The 20,813-nt window shown below is 47.4% G+C and overlaps 3 protein-coding genes across 3 annotated transcripts; 2 read left to right on the plus strand and 1 right to left on the minus strand.

Annotated features, from left to right (window-relative positions):
- The first annotated feature begins 484 nt into the window (after positions 1–484).
- On the plus strand, positions 485–3,455 carry LOC105920900 (tripartite motif-containing protein 16). The gene has a single exon (XM_012856559.3). It carries the CDS (start codon positions 559–561, stop codon positions 2,284–2,286), a length of 1,728 nt encoding a protein of 575 aa, XP_012712013.2. The 5' UTR covers positions 485–558; the 3' UTR covers positions 2,287–3,455.
- On the minus strand, positions 2,661–13,632 carry dhrs13b.2 (dehydrogenase/reductase (SDR family) member 13b.2). Its single transcript, XM_012856561.3, has 9 exons — positions 13,553–13,632; positions 13,252–13,420; positions 12,989–13,165; positions 12,629–12,904; positions 6,708–7,037; positions 5,976–6,323; positions 5,788–5,880; positions 5,682–5,701; positions 2,661–5,579 (listed from the first exon to the last, which is right to left on the minus strand). The coding sequence occupies exons 2-9, from the start codon at positions 13,295–13,297 to the stop codon at positions 5,565–5,567; spliced, it is 1,305 nt and encodes a 434-aa protein (XP_012712015.2). The 5' UTR covers positions 13,298–13,420; positions 13,553–13,632; the 3' UTR covers positions 2,661–5,564.
- Positions 13,621–20,674, plus strand: gemin4 (gem (nuclear organelle) associated protein 4). Its single transcript, XM_012856557.3, has 6 exons — positions 13,621–13,805; positions 14,870–16,858; positions 17,648–17,795; positions 17,881–18,151; positions 18,651–19,328; positions 20,320–20,674. Exons 1-6 carry the CDS (start codon positions 13,784–13,786, stop codon positions 20,539–20,541), a joined length of 3,330 nt encoding a protein of 1,109 aa, XP_012712011.2. The 5' UTR covers positions 13,621–13,783; the 3' UTR covers positions 20,542–20,674.
- The last annotated feature ends 139 nt before the right edge of the window (positions 20,675–20,813 follow it).

A 20,813-nucleotide genomic window follows, 5' to 3' on the forward strand; every position in this document is an offset into this window, starting at 1 on the left:
GAAGCTAAAGGGATACGAAAATAAACTTGTAATATTACAAAAAATATACTACGACTACAAAGTATATTCAGAGATTAAAGTCCCTCTGATACTGTTTAAGTGACTGAGTAACTGCAGATTTGCCACATTTAAGATGGCGGACGCTCTGACGCATCGCAGCATAGGCAGAACCCGCCCAGTGACGCGTCTACTCTTATATTATGTCTATGATAACAACAAGGTCGTCTATCGTCTGTGGGTCCACCAGGGGGCGCCTTGACACCATACATACGTTACAGCTCCCTCAAGTTATTTTCTAATACAATACATTTTTCGCACATAATAATGACAGTTATTATACAGTGAACCACGGAATTTTGTAGGAAAGGATGGAAATCCTTTTTTTTCTGGTCCTTTTTAAACTAATAAATTCGATGGCGACCCAGAAGTTATTCTGTTTGCGCGTGCGCAAAGGAGCAGCTAGTACGGCTCGTACTACCGGGTAGCGGTGCGGTAGTGCACTATTTTGTTGAAGGACAACCGCCAGAACTATCCGAAGAAGAAGAAGAAGTCGGTGAAATGGCACAGAGAAGCGTTCAGCTGGACGTGGAGACCTTCTCCTGTTCCATCTGTCTGGACCTACTGAAGGCTCCGGTGACTATTCCATGTGGCCACAGCTACTGTATGGGCTGTATCCACAGTTTGTGGGATGAAGGGGGAGAGGGGAGGAAAAGTCGCAGCTGCCCTCAGTGTCGGCAGACCTTCACACCAAGGCCTGCTCTGGTTAATAACACTATGTTAGCAGCTTTGGTGGAGCAGCTGAAGGAGAGTGGACTCCAGGCGGCTCCTGCAGGTCACTTCCACCCTGGACCGGAAGATGTGTTCTGTGATGTGTGCGCTGGGAGGAAGAGGAAGGCGATCAGGTCCTGTCTCGTCTGCTTGGCTTCTTACTGTAAGGAACACCTGCAGCCTCACCGTAGATCCGCTCCGCTACAGAAACATAAGCTGGTGAAGCCCACCAAGAAGCTCCTGGAGAACATCTGCTCCCGTCACGACGAGGTGATGAAGGTTTTCTGTCGCACCGATCAGCAGTGCATCTGCATTTTGTGCACCATGGATGACCATAAAGGCCATGAAACAGTCCCAACTGCAACTGAGAGCATGGAGAAGCAGAAGGAGCTGGAGGAGAGTCACCAGAGAATCCTGCAGAAGATCCAGGACAAGGAGAAGGAAATGAAAAGGCTCCAGCAGGAGGTGGAGGACTTCAGTCTTTCTGCTGATAAAGCAGTGGAGGACAGTGAGAAGATCTTCACTGAGCTGATCCGTCTCATCCAGAAAAGACGCTCTGAGGTGAAGCAGCAGATCAGATCCCAGCAGGAAACTGGAGTGAGACGAGTCAAAGAGCTCCAGGAGAAGCTGGAGCAGGAGATCGCTGAGCTGAAGAAGAAAGACGCTGAGCTGAAGCAGCTCTCACACACAGAGGATCACATCCAGTTCCTTCAAAACTACGCCTTACTGTCATCCTTCGCTGAGTCTGCAGACTCTGACATCAGCGCCGGTCCTCTGACGCGCTTCCAGGACGTGACAGCAGCTGTGTCCAAGCTCAGAGACAAACTGCAGGACGTCCTGAGAGACACGGGGACGAACATCTCGCCGACGGCGTCTGATGTGGACGCTTCGTTGGCCAGTTCCCAGCCAGAGCCAAAGAGCAGAGCTGAGTTCCTGAAATATGCCTGTGAAATCACTCTGGATCCAAACACAGCTTTCAGAACACTGCTGCTGAGCAAAGAGAGCAGAGCAGCGATGGTGTGGTATGAGGAGGAGTCCTACACCCCCAACCCTGAGAGATTCACCTCATGCAGACAGGCCCTGAGCAGGGAGGCCCTGACAGGACGAGGCTACTTTGAGTTTAAGTGGGCCGGGATAGGAATCATCGTAGCAGTTGCATACCGGAGCATCAGGAGAGCAGGGAGTTCACATGAATGTATGTTTGGGTTCAACGATAAGTCTTGGGCATTACGCTGTGACCTTAACTGTCTGGGTCTGGGTATGACTGGTTACACCTTCTCCCATAATAAAGTGGAGACCCGAGTCTCAGGCCCTCAGTCCGGCAGAGTGGGAGTGTACCTGGATCACAGCGCAGGTATTCTGTCCTTCTATGATGTCTCTGACACCATGACTCTCCTCCACAGAGTCCAGACCGCTTTCACCCAGCCGCTCTATGCTGGACTTTGCTTTTATTTCTGCGACGGAGGCGATGCTGAGTTCTGCAACCTCAAAGAAACAGAACCAGACAGTGACCAGTAAGGATTGTAGATCATATGCTAATGAAATACCTTAAAGGTGCATCAGAATAAACTAGTATATCTTTGCAGTAATTCAATTCAAAACTCATACATATAAAGAGATTCTTTATATTTCTAAATATTTACTGTACATTTGAACAAGCTGCAAATTTCTGTGTTTTTCAGTCAATTAAAAATATGAAATAAACCAAGAAAAATAATGTTTGGGACAAATTTTACACAACCACGATAAAAGACTGCTGCCCTGACAGTTATTGATATTCCGCAGAGTGTCTGTCTCAATTTAAAGAAACTGGCCAGTCAGAGCGCTCTATCAAACTATATTAATGGAAATTTGAGTGGAAGGTCTGACAGACAAAGGCGCACAGGTGTTACAACAATTAAGTTCTGGTTTATTTACAGTATAAAGCACAGATTTACAGCAAATGTCTCAAGGCACTTGGCAAAACAAACTGATCCAATTAAGATGATTATGAACCAAAGTCAACCCTGGAGTCTTTATCTGGATATACAGAAAGTGGACTGCGGCTGGAGTCAGAGCTTTGTATGGCCTCCACACACGGATCCATCCAGAACCTGGGCTAAAACAGTCACGAGTCCTCCTTACAGATGACAGTAAAGGTTGCATTTCATTTAGAAATCAACATCCCAGAGTCAGGAGGAAGACGTTTCCAGGGTGACGTTTCCTGTCAGTGAAGGTCTGGGGTACCGTACCATCGGCCAGGGTTGGTCCACTGGGTTTCCTGAAGTCCTCAGTCAATGCAACCATCTGGCAGGAAATGTTGGAGTTCTTCCTTCTGCTGACAAACTTTGCAGAGGTTCTGATTTCAGTAGGACTTGGTACTGACCCACTCTGCCAAAGGTACCAGAAGCTGGTTGAGGGACCATGGCGTTGCAGTGGCCTAAACCCCACAGAGACACCATGGGCTATAGTAGCATAGAGGAAGGGAAGGGACACCAGAACCATGGATGCAGACAAGCTGAAGGCCACCGCTGAAACAAACTGGACCTCACAGAGTGGCAGGCCGGTCTTCATTCTACGCTGCATTGATGCAGAAATTCATGTACTATACAGTAAATGAAAAATGCATTTATATAACAATTGTTTGAATTGGTCTTCTGTACTATAGCATTTTTCTGAGAAATATAAATGTGGGCTTTATCTGTAAACCTTAATTATTAAGTTCAACAGAGAACAACAAAAGAAAGATATAACAGTGTGTAATGAATCCATTTGTTAATCCTTTAGAAATTTTCACTGACTGAGATTTATGTTCCAAATCTTTACTGAGCTGCTGTAGACAAATCAAGCCTGGGATTAAAACTGCTGCTTTGAACTGATCAACACATGGTGTCTTCTGTTTTGTTGTTCTCACACAAGTTTAGCAGAGAGAGCTGGAGACCAATATAAAAGTATAACTGAAGCAGCATCCTTACTATAGAAACAGTAGAGATAAATGATTGTGCTTTCTACAATCTACCTAAATTTGTCCTATCTCTTAAAACGACAAACACAGTAAAGTTTATTTTTTTTCTCTTTCAAGTAATTTACAATGAGCCGCCATGCTGGTCAAGTATTTAGATGCATTCAGGAAAGGACATCCAACAGGTTCAAAACAAGTCACACTCCAAAAGCAAAAAGTGTCAAGGGATATAATGACCAGCACCCAACGTGGCGTTACTGAAGGGGCCCTCAGTAAAATGAAAAACATTACTGTTAAGAGTAAGCCACAGAAAACTGTTAGAAAGGAAACTTGTTAGGGCTGGAATGAAGCAGTGAGGAGTAAAGCAGCCTTCCTACCTCTGTAGGGGACTCTGCTTCCAGTCTCATGGTCTGAAACCGTGCTTGTTAGGTTAACTGCTGACTCTAGGTTACCTTTAGCTGTGTGTGTGTGTATGGTTGTTTGTTTATTGTAACAAACCAACATAAAGTAAATTAGTAAATTCTAAAAAGTTATGTGAATTAAGTCTCCTCTACTTAGATTAAAATCTGGTAAAACCAGTTGCTGTAAAGAGTCACCCTATGTGTTGGCTTGCTATAAAATCCAGCTGTTCTGTTCTGACCCAGGCCCCAGAGGTTTGTTAGCGAAGACCAAGGAACACTGCAGACCAATCAGGGATGAACCATACATGGCTGTCTACCTGAACTGTCAGACAGGGCAGGAGAGCATTCACCAGAAAAGCAGCAGAGAAGCTCATGGTAAGAAGCTCTGGAGGATCTGCAGAGATCAACGGCTCATGTGATGGAATCTGCTGACGGGACAGTTGCAGGGTATACAACAATCACAGGGAGGACCGTCCTTTGGTCCGATCAAACCTAAGTTCCTGGCTAACATGTGGCTGAAAATCTCTGATGATGATCAACGTGAACCGATTATAACCATGCTGAAACATGGTGGTGGCAGCATGATGCTGTGGGGACTTTTCTTCAGCAGGGACATGGAAGTGGGTCAGAGTTGATAGGAAGATGGATAGTCTATGTGGATGCTCATGTTTGATCTCAATGGTGACTTCCTGGTTAAATAAATAGCAAATAGCAAATAAAAACAAAGCATGTTCAAGTGTGAATGGTCCAGTCAAAGTCCAGACCTTAATCCAATTAAGAATTGAACACTGTTGCTGAGATGTTCTGCCTCGACTTTAACTGAGCTTGAACTATGCAGCAAAGAATTCTTAGCCAAAGGTTTGTCTGTAGATGGGGAAAGCTGGTAGACACTCTTAAAGGTTTCCAGCTGTAAATGCACCAAAAGGTGGATCTGCAGAATATGCCCTCAGTGGGGTGCAACAAAAATGCATGCCACACTTTTCAGATTTTTACATGTAAACATGTCATAAAACATATGTGCATCATTTTCCTTCTTCTTCACATGTATGATCAACTTTGAGTTGGTTCTGTCCCATAAACTTCAATAACATAGCGGGACATTATGGCTGTAATGTAGCAAAGGGTGTGAATGCTATTCCACGGCATTGTAGCTCCGATAACAAATCCAGCTTCCCCTGTGGACACTCAGATAGTCAGAGCGCGAGCAGGAAGCGATGCGCCAAGGTTCCACAAACAAAGGACACATTAAACTGTCAACCTTGGATCATTTTTCTCTTCTAGCTCATCAAGTTTTCTTACCCAGGAATAATCACTCTTAAAATTACATTAAAGTCAGTGCAACATAGAACATCCAAGTTTCACAGAAATCCCAAATCATCCTAAAATCCAAAACGAAGGAAGGAGTCAGAAAGTCCTGGCTGGTACTGCTGATTCTCCTCGTGGTGCACAGCTGCTCAGTAGGGTTTATTCTGCTCCAGAAAGAGACAAAAAACATGCAGATAAAAAAAAAAATAGTTTTACTTAAAACTGCTGGCTTAGTGAAAAGACATTCAGATTCAACATTAACTTACCTGCTTAGACTTTTTATTCGCTGTGGAGGAAGAAAAACACAGTCACCCTTTAGGTAATCAGATTCACACGGTTTCATACTTGCAGTATTTTGAGGTTATGAGTCACCTGAGAGCAGCGCAGGCAGCATCCTAACCAGAACAACGATCAGGATAACCATGACGGAGAATATAAAAAGGTAAAACATCCAGCTGCTCGGCTCTGCTCGGGGAACACAAACCGCATATGTGAACCTCTGCTGACACTTGGCGCCGGGTCCCGGTTCTGCAAGCACAGCTACTAAGACCCGCTCTCACCTTCAACCTGCAGGATGAAGCTCTTCTTGATGGGCACTCTCAGGGACTTATGGGAGACGCTGCAGGTGAACTGCTTTCCTGAAGCTTGCGGCGAAGCCTGGAGGTAGAAGAAGGCCGACACCGAGTAGGTCATGTCCTGGTTGTGCTTGTGGCTGGAGAGCAGGACGTTCTGCAGCGTCTTAGGGAGCGGGGCCCCGACCCGCTGACCCGCCACAGCTGGGTCCTGCTCGTACCAGTTTATCTCCACGTCCAGAGGGTAGTACCTCTCCGCCTCGCAGACAATCTTGCGTTCGGCGCCGTCCGACACGGACAGAACGGGTGCCACGTTCAGGGAGACGCGGGGGGGCTCTGAGGGAGGAGATGGGGGACACATATGGTCAGCTCTGAATGTAGAAACTGATGCAATACCGGGCAAATATCAACTTCATCTTCCAGGAGTAACTTGGAGAACAGCTGCCACTCCTCCGCATCAGTGGAGGTGGTTCTGGTATCTGATGCCAGTTCTCAGGGAGCATCCACCAGGGAGGAGAGCCCATGGTAGATATACAAAACTATAAAACTTCTAGGCTGGAGAGGAATGTCTGGGTTTCTGTCCTGGACCCTTTTCTCTCGCGATCCGGTCTTCGATAAGCATTTAATAACATAACTCACCAGGCCAAAGGTCATTTTAGAGTTTCGATTGAAACTTTTGAATAAAAAGAGGATATTTATGGACGACGCGCACGCTCTCACCTTCAATGTGCAGAATCACGTCCTGACTCCCAAACAGCGGATTAACTAGCACGGAGCAAATGTACGTTCCTTCACTGCTCATCTTGGTGAAGGGGAGTGTGTAGGAGGCGTCTCCTCCTGCGAGGGCCTTCAGCGCCACGCCGGAGCCCTGGGTCTGCCGTGTGCGGCTGGTGTGGCTGAAGAGCTTCTTCCTCTCTCCGCGCTGTTGCCAGTACCACTCCACGGTGACGTTGGCCCCGCGGTGGTCAATGGCGAACAGGCAGTGGAGCCTCTGCTCTGAGCTCAGGGTGGCTTTCACAGACGGAGTTTGTGTCTTGGTGACCATGGCAACTGTGGGACAAAGGGTTAACCACATGGTTAATAAGTGCCGAGTGAGAAGGGATTTTACAGCGTAAGACTTTCCTCATTTCAAAAGTATTCATATGCCTAAAACTTTTTCAGATCTTGTCACGTCAAACTTTAATGTAGTTGATGGGAATTTTACGCCATTGAGCAAGACAAATGCGGAATAACTGTCCAATGGAAAGAAAAGGACCGGTTTTTAAAACTGAAATGCTGGGCAAGGACAACATAAAATCAGAGCAGCATCCAAAAGGCCCATGGTGACTCTGGAGGAGCTGCAGAGATCCACAGCTCAGGTGGGAGAATTTGTCTGCAGGGGGAACATTGCTTGTGCACAACACAATGCTGGGAGAGGGATGAGGTAAAATAAAAAAAATAAAAATAAAAAACTTGGTTGAAAGCAAGTGACACTAAGTGCCGTAGTAGCTTGTCAAAAGCCACGTGGAGGCAAGGACACAACAAACATGGGGAAGACGGTGTTCTGGTCAGATCATGGTTAGCAGAACACTAAATGTGTAGAAACTCTAAAACTACACATCACCCTAAAGCAGCGGTGGCACCAGAGAATTAGGAGTGGGTGCATAGGCAGGCCAGAGTTTTTATACGAGCGTCCAATGAAATTTGACACAACACTTAATAGTAATACAGATGTAAAGTATTTACTGATCCCAGGATATACTGGGTAAAAACTGTGAAATGCGTGCTACTGAGTGCTAACTAACTGCTTTTAATGATTCAACAAATATCGAGCAAGAAGCTAAAACTAAAGCGAAACAAACTACAGAAAACCTCTTTATCAGAATGGAAAATATAACATAGAATATCATCCAGGGCCTTCCTTGGACCCTCATCTTTTGTCTTGTTATCAGTATTAATATTTCAGTTACTAATACTGTCTACATAAAATAGTATGTGTTTTATTAGGGTTCCAAGCCTGCAGTGCAGAAAGAACAGGCTATGCAACACATAGCTGTTCGTCTGCTCTGTGAGCAGAAAACCCTATTGTTTTTTGTGTTTTTAAATTATTATTATTATTATTATTATTATTATTATTATTATTATTATTATTATTATTATTATTATTATTCTCCGTTAAAACGCGTTGTGCGGCCTATTCGGACTAGTAACGAATCGATTGAATCAGGTATCCAAGTACAGAATGTGCACCGCTACTCAAACCCAGAAATTCAGCACAACAACTAGGGGGTGCTATAACAAAGGACAATGCGTTTTCGGCCTATAACCTTACTCCACAGGAAGGAAAAGCGGTTCTGTGCCTTCTTCACCAGTGACTTGGTTGACTTTGGATATCTGTCACCAAAATCTACAAATTATTTTCCTTCCACTTTGGAGGACATGCACAACCTGGGGAAATAGACAAAAAAACTAAAACAAAGCAAAAACTTGACACTATGACGGCGTGTTTCTGGTCAGTTGATGCAGCATTGTATTAGTTATTTCTGCTAAGACTTTGCTAAGTCTTCACTTCTGGCCCCACCCTGGCCCTCAGGACCCACCATCCTGCCTGTTTTAGGGCTTTCCCTGCCTCCCGCACACCTGGATCACATGACTGCATGACCTCGAGGGCTGAAGAGGCCTGTTAGTCACCCATTCATTGCTGTTTGCCTCCACACACCTGACCTAAAAACAACCCCTTAAAACACACAGTGGGTCGGAATCACAGTTACTTTGGTCTGTACTGCAATAGTGATTATTTAGCACATGCAATCCTTAATTCTGTGCAGTTATAGCACCTGAAGAACCAAATAGGGATATAGTATTGTATTCTAAGTTAGATTAAATGTGCAGGTCCTTAACAAAGAATAGCCAAAGCAAAAGTCAGCTGTCAGTGGTGTGAATGCTGAGGCAGATTAAACTATATTTGCTTTGGTGGTTAATTAGTCTTTAAATCAACTATTTGGGATTTAAGGTGCTGTTTAATAGACTATAGTCAGACTTTGTTGTCTGTTAAATGACCTTGATCAGTATTTTAATATGAAAGCTGAGAACTGTGGTCCCCATGATAAGCAGGCTTTCTGTGGTTTTGTGGAAATACCAAGAAAAGTATCCCATTATCGGAACAAAAACAAAAGTTATCTCATATTAATATAAGCGTCTTCTCTCTACTGGGTGGTCACTAGCCCTCCATTTAGTTTAATCGTTCATTATTGACATATTTTAGAGTAGTTCACCTGGATTGTGCCTCTAAAATGCTTTCTATGGCTGCAGATCTAGATGGAGTGTGGTGTTGCATATAAATGTTTTACATTTATATGCAACAATATATGGTTGAACATAAAGTGCAACATAAAATGGTTGCACTTTATGTTCAACAAGGATTGATGTCCAACTCAATTAAAAGTTGTTCTCTTGAACAATATTCTGATTAATAGAAACATTAAAAGTTCTTGTTTTAAATAGTCTTTCTTTACAAACATCTTTATTTAGAGGCCATTTTTGTTGCTTGTGGTTAATGCAGAGAAAAGTCAAAATTGCAATTTTGGTTGAAATATATCATTGGCAGAACGCAATAATTTCTGCTCTGAGTTTAGATGCTGTGGGTGTTTTAGCAACTAATCTGCACAGCGAGGAAACAAATTGATTTGTTGTTTGTATATGTTTAAAAAGACATGATAAATTAAACTGGGGAAAAAATTGCATTAAATCGCAATATTAAGAAAAAAAATCGCAATTAGATTATTTTCCAAAATCGTTCAGCCCTAGTGACAACAGAGGGGGAAAGGGATCTCTGTGAAACGCTCAGCACTGCGTTCCAGGGTTTCAGCAGTCTTGCCAGGTCAACTTTCTGTCAGCAGAGAATTGGACCGGCTGCAGGAATGAAAAGTAATATGGTGATCTAAATGACCTTTCAGTATTTTTTTAGATATTTTAGGAATAAATGCTTTGAATTTAATCAAACCAAGCACCATGTCATTTTCATGCCTTGATGCAAATCCAGCTAGAAGCTCCCAGAGAGGGTTCCTGTTGTTTTCTATAGCCAGAGCTTTTAGGTCTACCTGTATATCAGCTGAAAGTCCCTCTACTCTCTGTTCCTCAGAGGACCCTGCTGATGCTTATTAGAGTAAACCTCCACTTCATTTCTTGCTGAGTGAATATACAAACCAAGGCTTTTTATTGCCATTATGTAACCATGATAACATGTTTAAAATTGTTTTTATAAGTGATAAGCATTAACTTACAATCAGCCCACTCAGGGTCAGCATTCAGGTTGTACTGCTAACTTCAGCCATAGTTGTGCCACCTCCTGCTGTGTGCACCAGGCTCCCCTCTTGGCTCTGCGCCTGTTCTGAAATGAGTTGACACCCTGGACCGCCAGTCCATCCCAGCCTGTACGCGACCAGGTGCCGCGTGTGCACAAATAACCGTTTATTTTCTTTTTCTCTCTTTTGACACATTGTCAGGTTATGGTGGAGCGGGTAGGTATAATAAAGCGGCCAATTTTGTTCCCTCCTCCCAGTGGCAAGGAGCTAGAGCCTGATCAGCAGCCCCAGTGACGCAAAGTTTGGAATCCAACCAATCAAATTCCACGAGAAAGGAGCCGCAGGTACGTGGGAATGTTTTTTTTTTCCTACCAAACGTGGGCCGCAGATCCAGGGCCAGTTTGATAGACGTGAGAGCTCACAGAGCAGCCATGAAAGGCATTTGACCTGATTTTGGATCAGATTAACAACTTATCACAAAATATTAATATATAATCCTCAGAAATGCTGGGCTCGGGGGGGGGGCACAGCCATTTTCATGCATCCCCGCCTGCTGCCGTTGCCCTGAACACATATGGTTGTGGCAGCATTATGCTTCACCTCCTAAATATTTTAGGTTTCACAGCTCCAACTTGACTTACCTCTCAAGTAATTCAATTTGTTTTCTTTGAATTCAATTTTAGAAAAAAAAAAACTTCATACTGTCATTTACAAATTAGCATGTGGATTATCCCATTGTCTAGCAACTGATGTATTCTCTCCTCTTGTCTTTGTTCACATAAACTGGACTTGAAAACAGTTGAATTTCCAGGACAGCTCCTCTGATGCACGTATTTTACTGCTTTTATCAACAGAAAACAAAAAGTGACATTTTGTTCAGAGGCTGCTCCATTTGGACTTCATTGGTAACGACCGTGATTTTTAACCCTCTTATTAACATCTATAATATGATTGAATTTGACTTTGTAAAGTGCCTTGAGATGACATGTTTCATGAATTGGCTCTATAGAAATAAAATTGAATTGAATTGATTTGAATAGTCAGAGTAGAGGGGATATGATATGAGTAATTCTCAGTTAGCTCATTAAACGATTATAACACAGTCAAAACCCCACAATAGTGATTATTGTCTAATAATGAAAGTTGTAGTTGTCTTGGTAAAAAGCTCTAACTCATCACATCTCTGCAGTTGGGCTGGGTATCGACTCAAATTTCAAGAATCGCTTCGATTCTAATTCTCAAGATTTGGAATCAATTCTTTTTAATCTGATCACAAGTTTGATTGCTGGTATTAAAACATTTTTTAGCTGTTATCTGAATTACATGACTGCATAGTTATGCAGCATATTGATAATAGTATTATATTAACATTCAACAGCAACTTGATAGAGTAATGGTGGTTAATGGCGGCTGTAAGGACCAAATTCTCTCCCTGAATATTGAGACAGAGATGTCTACAGCTGCTATTTGGACACTAACCTGATGCATTACTAAAAATACGACATTAAAATATGACATGTGTGAGCCAGACATGCAGGCTCGCAGATTTAAGTTCACAGTGGAAAACATTTTTTTAAATCAGTCTTTGATTATATGAATTGATCTTTAGGAATTAATATGGGAATTGATTCCGAGTTGGAAAATCGATTTTTTTTTTAACACAGCCCTATTTTTTGATAATTCTACAACCATAAAATCAAAAAAGATTCAGGTCATCTTTATATGATTTTGGCCATAAGGGAGTTAACTCATCACAATGTTCCTCTTTAAAACATTCCTGATTCTGTTTAAGCACGTCAGAGGACAAAATCTTCCATTATATAAATACAACACATCTCTTCTTCTTTCATTTAGGTGCCATCAAGATGGTCAGACCTAGGAGTGCATAGCTACAGCTTCTCTGTATCAACTCCATCCATAAACAACAAAAACAAATATAAATCAGGCCGATAAACCTCTCAGGGTGACCTGATAGTTCTAAGGGTAGGATCTTGAGCCTTAGGTTGATCTCCTTATGTATGGAGCGAAGTCAAAGGCAGCAAGTCAAGCTTTAAGTGAAGAGAAAAATCATATTAAGCCTACATTTTTAAAGACGTGCCCCACAAAAAGACTTGAAGCGGTCTTTTTCAGGGAGGTTGAACCTTGACTGGAATTTTTAAGATTTTTATCCTTAGATTTTTTTTTTTTAGATCTGATATCGGTCTCCTTCCGATTCACAATCACGCATTACTTTGTGATGATGTGTGACGATAAAGTCCCAATTGAAGACGTAAAGGTTTGTTTTGACACAATGTGAAAACGTTGAAGGGGTGTGAATACTTTTTCAAGGCTCAAACTACAGGATCTGCTGAAGTTTACCAGACGTAGTGAGGATCTCGGTGTCAGCGATGGCCGGCCAGCTGCGGTAGTCCTGCTGTCCTGGTGGAGGCTGGTCAGACGGGTGTCTGAGGAAGGCCGTGACTGTGAACAGACCCTTGTCCTGCTTGACGGTGCAGGTGAACCACCGGTTGTAGTCCTTGGCCTCCTGGCTGGGCCAGTGGATATGGATGCCCTCTGTGCTGTACCTGCGCACCTCACATTCCAACTGATCTGCTTCCACGCCATCCAGGTACCGCCGCAGGTCCACCTTGGATCCTTCACAAGCATGGATAAAACTGAAATGAAAACAGTCTCCAGCTGCATTTCCCTGGCTTCTGTTCCAGGTAAGTAACAACTTACCAGTGATCAAGAAGGTGACGGCGTGTGGATTAACAGGAGCGTCCCCTTTTTGACCAAACTGCAGCATGGCCTCTCTGTGGATGAGCTGAGTCTCAATGTGTCCCTCACTGTTGAGGCTCACATGCTCGTCTGTGAACTGACAGGGCAGCCATTGCAGCGGGTGGACGCAGTGCACCCCTGCGGAGTGGACAGCAACACGACGCACATTCAACATTCTCCTCCACACAAAATGACTCCTGAACACCAACATTAAGTCAACTTACCAGCCGTTACCATACAGTATAGGAAAACCTTCAGCAGCAGAGCCATGGTGCTTCTTTGCTGGTGTCCACTTTGACTCTCCGTCTAGTTTGAGCTGTATCAAGTGTCCCAGGATGCTTTCGCTTTCATTTTCTAGGAAAAAGAACCGGCTTTGCCTGCAGCTTGCGTCACCTGACAGCCACACGAAAACAAGAAATTACAAAATATTTAAGTAAATATGAGACAGATGAAAAGAAAAAAACAAACAAGTGGTTCTCGTACAAGAACCGGACTTTTTTAAAGTTTTTATTTCGATGACGCTACCTGAGCGGCAGTACCGACGTTGTCCAGAGGCGTCGCTGTGATTACGTCTGACCGCTGCCGCCGACGTTGAAGCGGAAGCGCGTGAGTCTTGAAGTGAAGCATGCAGCTGAAGAGATGTTCCCTTCAAAGTGAGCAGCAGCTGTTACTTCTCAGTCTGACCCAGAGAACCGCCGGTACCGCTTCTGACGCCGTCTGGACCGACTGGGCTGCTTTTATCCGCGCTCCGCCGCCATGGCGCTCATCATGGACAGAGGTAAATTCACACTTTTTAGTGGCGTGTCTGGGGGGATAGCCTCTGGTGTGCTGTGAAGCACCTTGGCCATAAGACTGCATAATATCACACATATAGGCAGGAGGTCTCAGGATGGTTTTGGTTTGACACTCTAGCAGTTCTGTAGGCGTCAACAGGCCAGAACCCCAAATACATGGAAATGGGTCCAATGCATGTGTCGGAAAGCAACATTAAAATTACATTATGTCTTATTTGAGCATTTTTATGACTCGTGATTTATGAACATGGATACTAGCTTGCCCCCCCCCCCCCATAACAAAGATGATGGGACATTAAAAACCCAGACATCTCTGTCCCCACCAACATCCTCCAGCTCATAGTGAGGGTCCTAGGGAGGGTCCTCCAGGTGGGAAACGTTGTCTCTCCAGTGAGTTCTGGATCTCCTCCTACTGCAGGGGTCTGCAACATTTTCAATCCAGACAGCCATTTTTGCCTTTAGCCTGGCTAAATAAAACGTGTTTAGAGCCATCAGCGCTGGCATGTTTTTCCTTCATTGGTTCATGAAAAGCTGCACGCTGGCAGGAAGAGGACTGCTGCTCATGTTGGTCTTTACAACGAAAAGACACATTTAGCTGTTAGGATGTAGATTGTGTGGTGATGGTCATGCTGGGGGAACTACAGGAGTGCCACCAATCACTCTTATTAAAGTAGCATTGTCTGCTGATTAGCTCAGCAGATCGCCCAATTAACCAATTAGCTGGCTGCATTTATGCTGCTGTCTAGAAGGAGCCAAAGGATAAAGTGGGATGACGATCCATCAAAAACTAGAGCTAAATTTAGAAGCTATGTATGATCTGTATGTATGTATGTATGGATGTTAATAAATACATCAATTATGGATAACATTAAAATGTTGATGTTGTTTTAGCAGCAGCAAATTTAACTTTTATAAAAAAAAATTATTTAAAACAATTGGATCTTGTTGATGTTTTGTTGTTTTTCTCACAGATCAGGTATTTTAGAGAAAAGGCAGACTCCAGGTCTCAGGTGTCCTCCAGGCTCACGATGCTCTGCTCTTCTTCCAGATGCGGCCGTCCTCCAGGGAGCTTTCCTCCAGGCGGAGAAGCTGTGCCTCCCTTCCTCCCTGGCCTCCATCCGCAAGGCCGACTGGAGCCGCGTCGGGCGCCCCGTGCTGCAGGCGCTCCGGGAAATCTGCGGCCCGGATGAAGGCGGCGGTGGGCCCAGCAGCCTCCGGGCTTCAGCGCTGAAGAAGAGGGTGGTCGGCGTCGTGTGGCTGAAGCTGCTGAGCAGGGAAGCCGAGGAGGACGTGGAAACGGCGTGGAGAGAGAACGCCTTCTTCCCCCTCCAGAACGGCCTCCCCGAGCTCAACCACGTGGTCCTGCTGGAGCTGGTGAAGTCGGCCGCGGCTGCGCGCCCCTTCGCCCGGCTCCTCCTCCGCCTGCCGCGGCCTCGGATCGCCGCCGAGCTGCGGCGGCTGGCCGAGCACGTCGGGAGCGAGCCGGCCGGGGAGGAAGACGTCCGTTTTTTCCTGGAGGTGTGGTGGGAGCTGTGGAGAGGCAGAGGGGAAGTGGACGCAGGGAGCGAAGGGAGCATGGAGACGATGTTTGCCGAGCGGTTCGCCCGCCTGGCCTCGGACGCCCCCGGTCTGGCTCCTCACGCCGCCAAGAGGCTGAAGCTGGACTCTGCAGACACCGACGTCCTGCAGGTTCTCCTCCACGCGCTGAGAGACATGGGCGACCTGCTCTGTTCCGCAGACGCGTGCTTCCAGGCCTTATCCGTGTCTCTGGATGCTGTGTACACGTCCTTCCTGATAAAACAGGAAGTGGTCGCTCCTCTCCCAGAGAAGCTGGACTTCCTGTGTATGGCGGTCTGCTGCAGAGGAGGGAGTCAGACGCTCTGCCCTGAACTCATCCAGGACGCTCAGAGAGACCTTAGCGCTTCTCTGTCTCCGTCTCAGTTTGAGCCCAGCAGCATGGAGCTGCCTGAAGCTCTGAGGATCATAACGGATCTCGCCCGGCGTTGGAAAGACGGAGGTCTCCTGACGGCGGGCGAGCCTCCGACGCCGTGTTACCCCGGCTTCCTGCTGCAGCGGAGCGTCCGGAGAGTCCTGCCGGCTCTGGCCGCAGCTCCTGAGGCTGCGACGGAGGAGGTCCCGCTCAGGGATCTGCTCCGGTCGCTGGATCTCCCCGCCGCTCAGGAGGCTCCTGAGATGCAGGCTGGGGTGACGGCCGCCATCGTCGCTCACCGCCTGCAGGACTACCAGGACTTCGCCGAGCTGTTGGCGGGCCAGGCGTCCTGGGCGCGCTCCGACGGCTGGGTCCGCTGCCTGGAGGAGAACCAGGCGGCCTTCCGGCGGCCCCCCAGCCTCCGCGGCCTCTCCTCCACCCTCATGAGCCTCCTGCACGCCGACAGCCCAGACGTGGGTCGCTGCAGGAAGCTGATGAAGATCACCGCCGACGTTTTCTCCGCGCTCTCTTTAGAGGACAAGAACCGGGCGCTGGCGGCCATGCTGGCGTCCTCCAGCAGGGGCTTCTTCGGCCGCCCCGTCCCCCCCGCTGTGACGGAGGGCTTCGAGCAGGAGCTCAACATGGCCTTCAACTGCATCATCCAAGGAGGGGGCGGAGCCTCGGCAGCGGCGTCGCAGGGCAACCTGACCACCGCCGCCTCCTTGGTAGCCAGAGTGGCCTTTCAGAACCCGGAGGCGGCTCTGAGGTCCTGCTGCCACTCGGCTCTCTTCAACCGGGGCTGCGTGTCTCTGATGGCCAGGATCCTGCAGCAGCTGCCTGGACTCCTCGCTCAGGGGGCAGGAGGACACCAGGGAGAAGCTGAAGACCACAGCGGGGGTCCTCAAAGCGGGGGCGGTCTGCTCTGCAGGTGTTTGCAGGAGGCGATGGGGAGCAAAGCCATGTCGGCCAATGAAACGCAGCAGCTGCTGCAGTTCCTGGCTCTGCTGATGGCGCCGTACGGGACAACAGAGGAGGAGCAGAAGCGAAGCTTGCTGTCGCCTCAGATGGTGGTCAACACCTTCGTCCTTCCCAGCCTCTCCGCTGTGGGTGAGGCTGCCGCTGCGTCTTGTTGTTCTGACCTCTGGAAAACATGTTGCTCCACGTAGAAGCAGTCATGCCTCCTGGTTTGTCACATTACAGCCACAAGCTTCCATGGGTTTAATCTGAGAGACGTTCAGAGCAGCGTTAGGTGATGCAATAATAACATCTCAGGGCCTCCAGCATCTGGACACAGAGTGCAGCGCTACAGCAAACCTAGCGAGACACGGCCGTCTGGTAGTCAGACAAGCAGCCAACTGTGGAGGAGCTGCAGAGATCTCCGGCTCAGGTGGATGTTAGATGGCACGGCCGATGACTGGCTGTCACCGAAGAGCGAGACGAAGAAGACCTGCTGCTTCCGCTGCTTCTTCAGGCTGTAGGGAGGCTTTAAGTCAGCCGGGACCAGGAAAGATGGGGAGAATCCTGGAAGAAAGATGGAGCTTCATCTTCCAGCAGGATAAGGGCAGTAAACAGGGCTGCTATGGGACGATGTAGAGCATCTGCTGCTGTAGGAACTGCTTTATATTCAGGGAGGCTGAATATAAAAGCACTCTTTAGAAAACACGCATCAGCATCATTTTATCTGCCAGCCCCAAGGCTGCGCTCTCTGTGTTTGTGTATTACAGGAATTTCAGACTATACTCACTGAGCGTTGTGGCTGTAATGTGACAAAATGTGGAAAAGCTCAGCGCTGTGATTTAACAGGCTCTGGCTTCTGTGTAGCGTCGTTGACTTTGTTACGTCTATCGGCGTCTGGAGCTGGACCTGGTGCTCAGTAACGTCTCCCTGCGTCTCCAGGTGACCACGGCGTAGACCCAGAGTTCAGCCTGCAGCTCCTCCACGCTGCTCTGGCTGTGGAAGGAGCTCCTTCCCCTCACTGGGTGTTGGGCTGCTCCCCCTTCCCCCTCCTCTTTGTCCTGGCCCAGCTTTACTGCCAGGCGTACAGGTGTGTGTGTGTGTCCACATTCAATGTTACCCCCTCATAACTGTCTCTACCTGCCGGTTCATCACAAACTCCTCTGACGTGACAGGTGTTGGGAGGAGCCACCAGAGGGCGCCGTCCACCTGCGCTCCATGGACACCAAGGAGCTGCTGGTGTCGGTGCTGACCACCCTGGGCCAGGTGGTGGGGGCGGAGGTGGAGGCAGCCCCCAGCAGCTGGTCCAGGGCCCTGTTCTGGCTCTACAACAAGGCCGAGGAGCTGGACTGGACCGTCCGCCTCCACCTGAAGCCGGTGTGGGGACAGCATTTTAAAAACGAGGTGCCCTCCTCCTTGCTGGAGGTGTGCGAGCTCCCTGAACAGGTAGGACCATCAGGCGTGCGCGCTACTACCGTAGGGCGGGGGGGCTGCGTCACGCGGCTGGATGGAGGAGTACAGTGCACTGCATAAATTGATCTAAAAATAAGTAAAATGTTCTTAAAGGTAGTGTATTTATCCTTGATTTGAGTAGGTAAAATGAATTATCTGCCAATGGAATGAGCATTTTGACCCCTAAAATAAGATAATTAGACATCCTGCACTTGAAATAAGATGATGGAGATGAGTTGTTCCTATTTTAAGTGCAAAAGTCCTTTTCCATTGGCAGATAATCGTATTTACCTGCTCAAATGAAAGACAAATACACTTATTTTAAGAACATTTCACTTATTTCTAGTTCTGTTTTTGCAGTGTGGAGCAGAGACGAGTGTGATGGAGCATTAGAGACGGGGTTCTGCATCCCTTGGTTTTGACTAGTGGATAGTGAGCTAATGCTGCCTTTCATTGTCTCCATTCTGTATTCTGTCCCCCCCTCCCCCTGCAGGAGTGGTCCGGCCTGGACCTCCCTGAGTACGGCCAGGGCACGGGTCTGTTAGCCTGGATGGAGTGCTGCTCCCTGTCCGACTCCCTGCGCTCCACCATGCTGTCGGGCCTCTCTCTGGACCGCCGCCGGCCCGACCACGTGGCCATGTTTAGCAAAGGCCTGCTGGTGGCGCTGACGCAGACCCTCCCCTGGTGCTCCGTCTCCCAGTGGGCGCGGCTGCTGGGGGTCCTGCGGGAGCTGATGGCGTCGGCTCGCCTCAGCGTCCCCTTCTCTCTGGAGTACGTGGACTACCTGCCCCTCCTGGACCTGAGGCGGTTCTCCTGCGAGCTGCGCCTGTCCGTCCTCCTGCTGCGAGTTCTTCAGCTGCTCTGCGGCTCCAGCTGCTCCTCCTGGCTGTCCCCTGACGGCTGGGCTCACGTCTGCAGGCTGTACGCCCACGCTGTGAGGAGCATGATGAGCTGCGTGAAAGCCAAGCTGCCGCTTCATGCTCCGCCCAAAGGTCCTGATCCCAGAGACCCCGAGCCTTCCACAGAGACGGAGGAAGGTCCTGGGAAAGATGCAGAGGACTCTCCTGAGGAATCGGGCGACGCTGCCGTGGAGGAGGAGGCGCACACAGCTCCCAGCCAGGAGGTGCTCTTTGTCCTCAGCCAGCTCTTCTGCCATGTCCAGCACATCCAGGTAGGAGATAAATGATCATACTGGGACATGTGCACCTTCCCTCAGTCAGCAGTCGCTGCAATAAATGCTCTCTGAAGGAGGCGCGCTGCTGTAAACAGCCTGGAAAGGATTTCAGCTCAAAACTCGTATGATAGAGCATGTAAAAACCCAACCTTTAATTTTAGTGCTAATATGCAGTTGTTTTTAATAAGATCACCAGTGATGCCACTAGAAAGAACCACTTTAAAGCTATTTTTATTTTTAAGTTGATCAGGGTGTCCAGGAACCACTAATTAATAATTGTGGGGAATAAATATGATGCGACACAGAGGTACATTTCTTTGACCCACCGGCTCTAGGTTGGAGAACTAGTTTTGCCACCATGAACCCAGGGGGGGGGTCTCCAAGCCTCAGTGTCACAGAGCCAGCGCAGAGGGAGTGGTCTCTAGGATAACAACCACTAGGCTCAGGCTACAGTTTGAGGCCATCAGGATGTTTGACCCTGAGGCTGAAAAAGAAGAGGAAAAAATGCCCAACTATAAACCTAAACGTGGATTGGACTAAACTCTTTTTTTTTTGTTTGTTTGTTTGTTTGTTTGTTTGTTTAACTTCAGTGCAACATTAAATCCCTCATCTTTACCAGGTGGCCGACACATTTATCCGCATCCGTAGGTTCCAGAAAGGAGGTTCTACTTCTAGAGCTGTACAATGTTAGACAAAACATGACGTTGGGCTTTAATTGTTGAATATTGCGATAATGACTGAGATTAACCCACATTCTCCTCCTCATCTTTCTTTTCCATCATCATAACCTCCCACCAACACAGTCACTGAGCTTTAGGGTCCAGGTCAGAGCTGTACGTCACACACTGAAAGGCCATTCAAGTGGCCACATATATATTTGGCTATTGGAGTTTTAATGCGTGACGTCTGAAATATTATCACATCCGAGGCGTCCTTTGTGGTTTTATAGTGCAGCTGTACTTCAGACCGCGCCTCCTGTCTGTTCCAGGTGATGATGCCAGGAGGCCAGTCGGAGCCTCTGTTCCTGTGCAGCCTGGAGATCCTCAGTCACTACGAGGCCATCATGGCGGCGTTCCCAGACAGCTGCAGCCACGTGGACAGCGACAACACCCGCCACTTCTTCTCCACCATCACAGACAACCTGAGCGACCAGCATATGAAGGCCGTGCTGCAGCAGAAGATCGCTCAGCTCGTGTCGTCTGCAGCTTGATCACACGCTCGGTTTTCTGCTGCTGACGACATCCTGAAGATCCTTACAAAAACCACGAGATGCATCGAGTTTGGAGAAAAAGCTGTAAAAACTGAAATCTAGGGAAATAAATGTTATTTTCTAGTGGAGTTGATCTCGTGGTGTGCTCTTTGTTTTTACTTAGCCAGATGATGATTTTTCCCAGTAAAATCCTCGTCATAGACGCAGCGATAGACGTTAAATCTAATATTAAGGGACATGGACGGTCCAGCAGCGTAAAGGTTGCTTTGGCT

This window comes from Fundulus heteroclitus, chromosome 18 (assembly GCF_011125445.2).
Source record: "Fundulus heteroclitus isolate FHET01 chromosome 18, MU-UCD_Fhet_4.1, whole genome shotgun sequence".
Lineage (NCBI taxonomy): Eukaryota > Metazoa > Chordata > Actinopteri > Cyprinodontiformes > Fundulidae > Fundulus > Fundulus heteroclitus.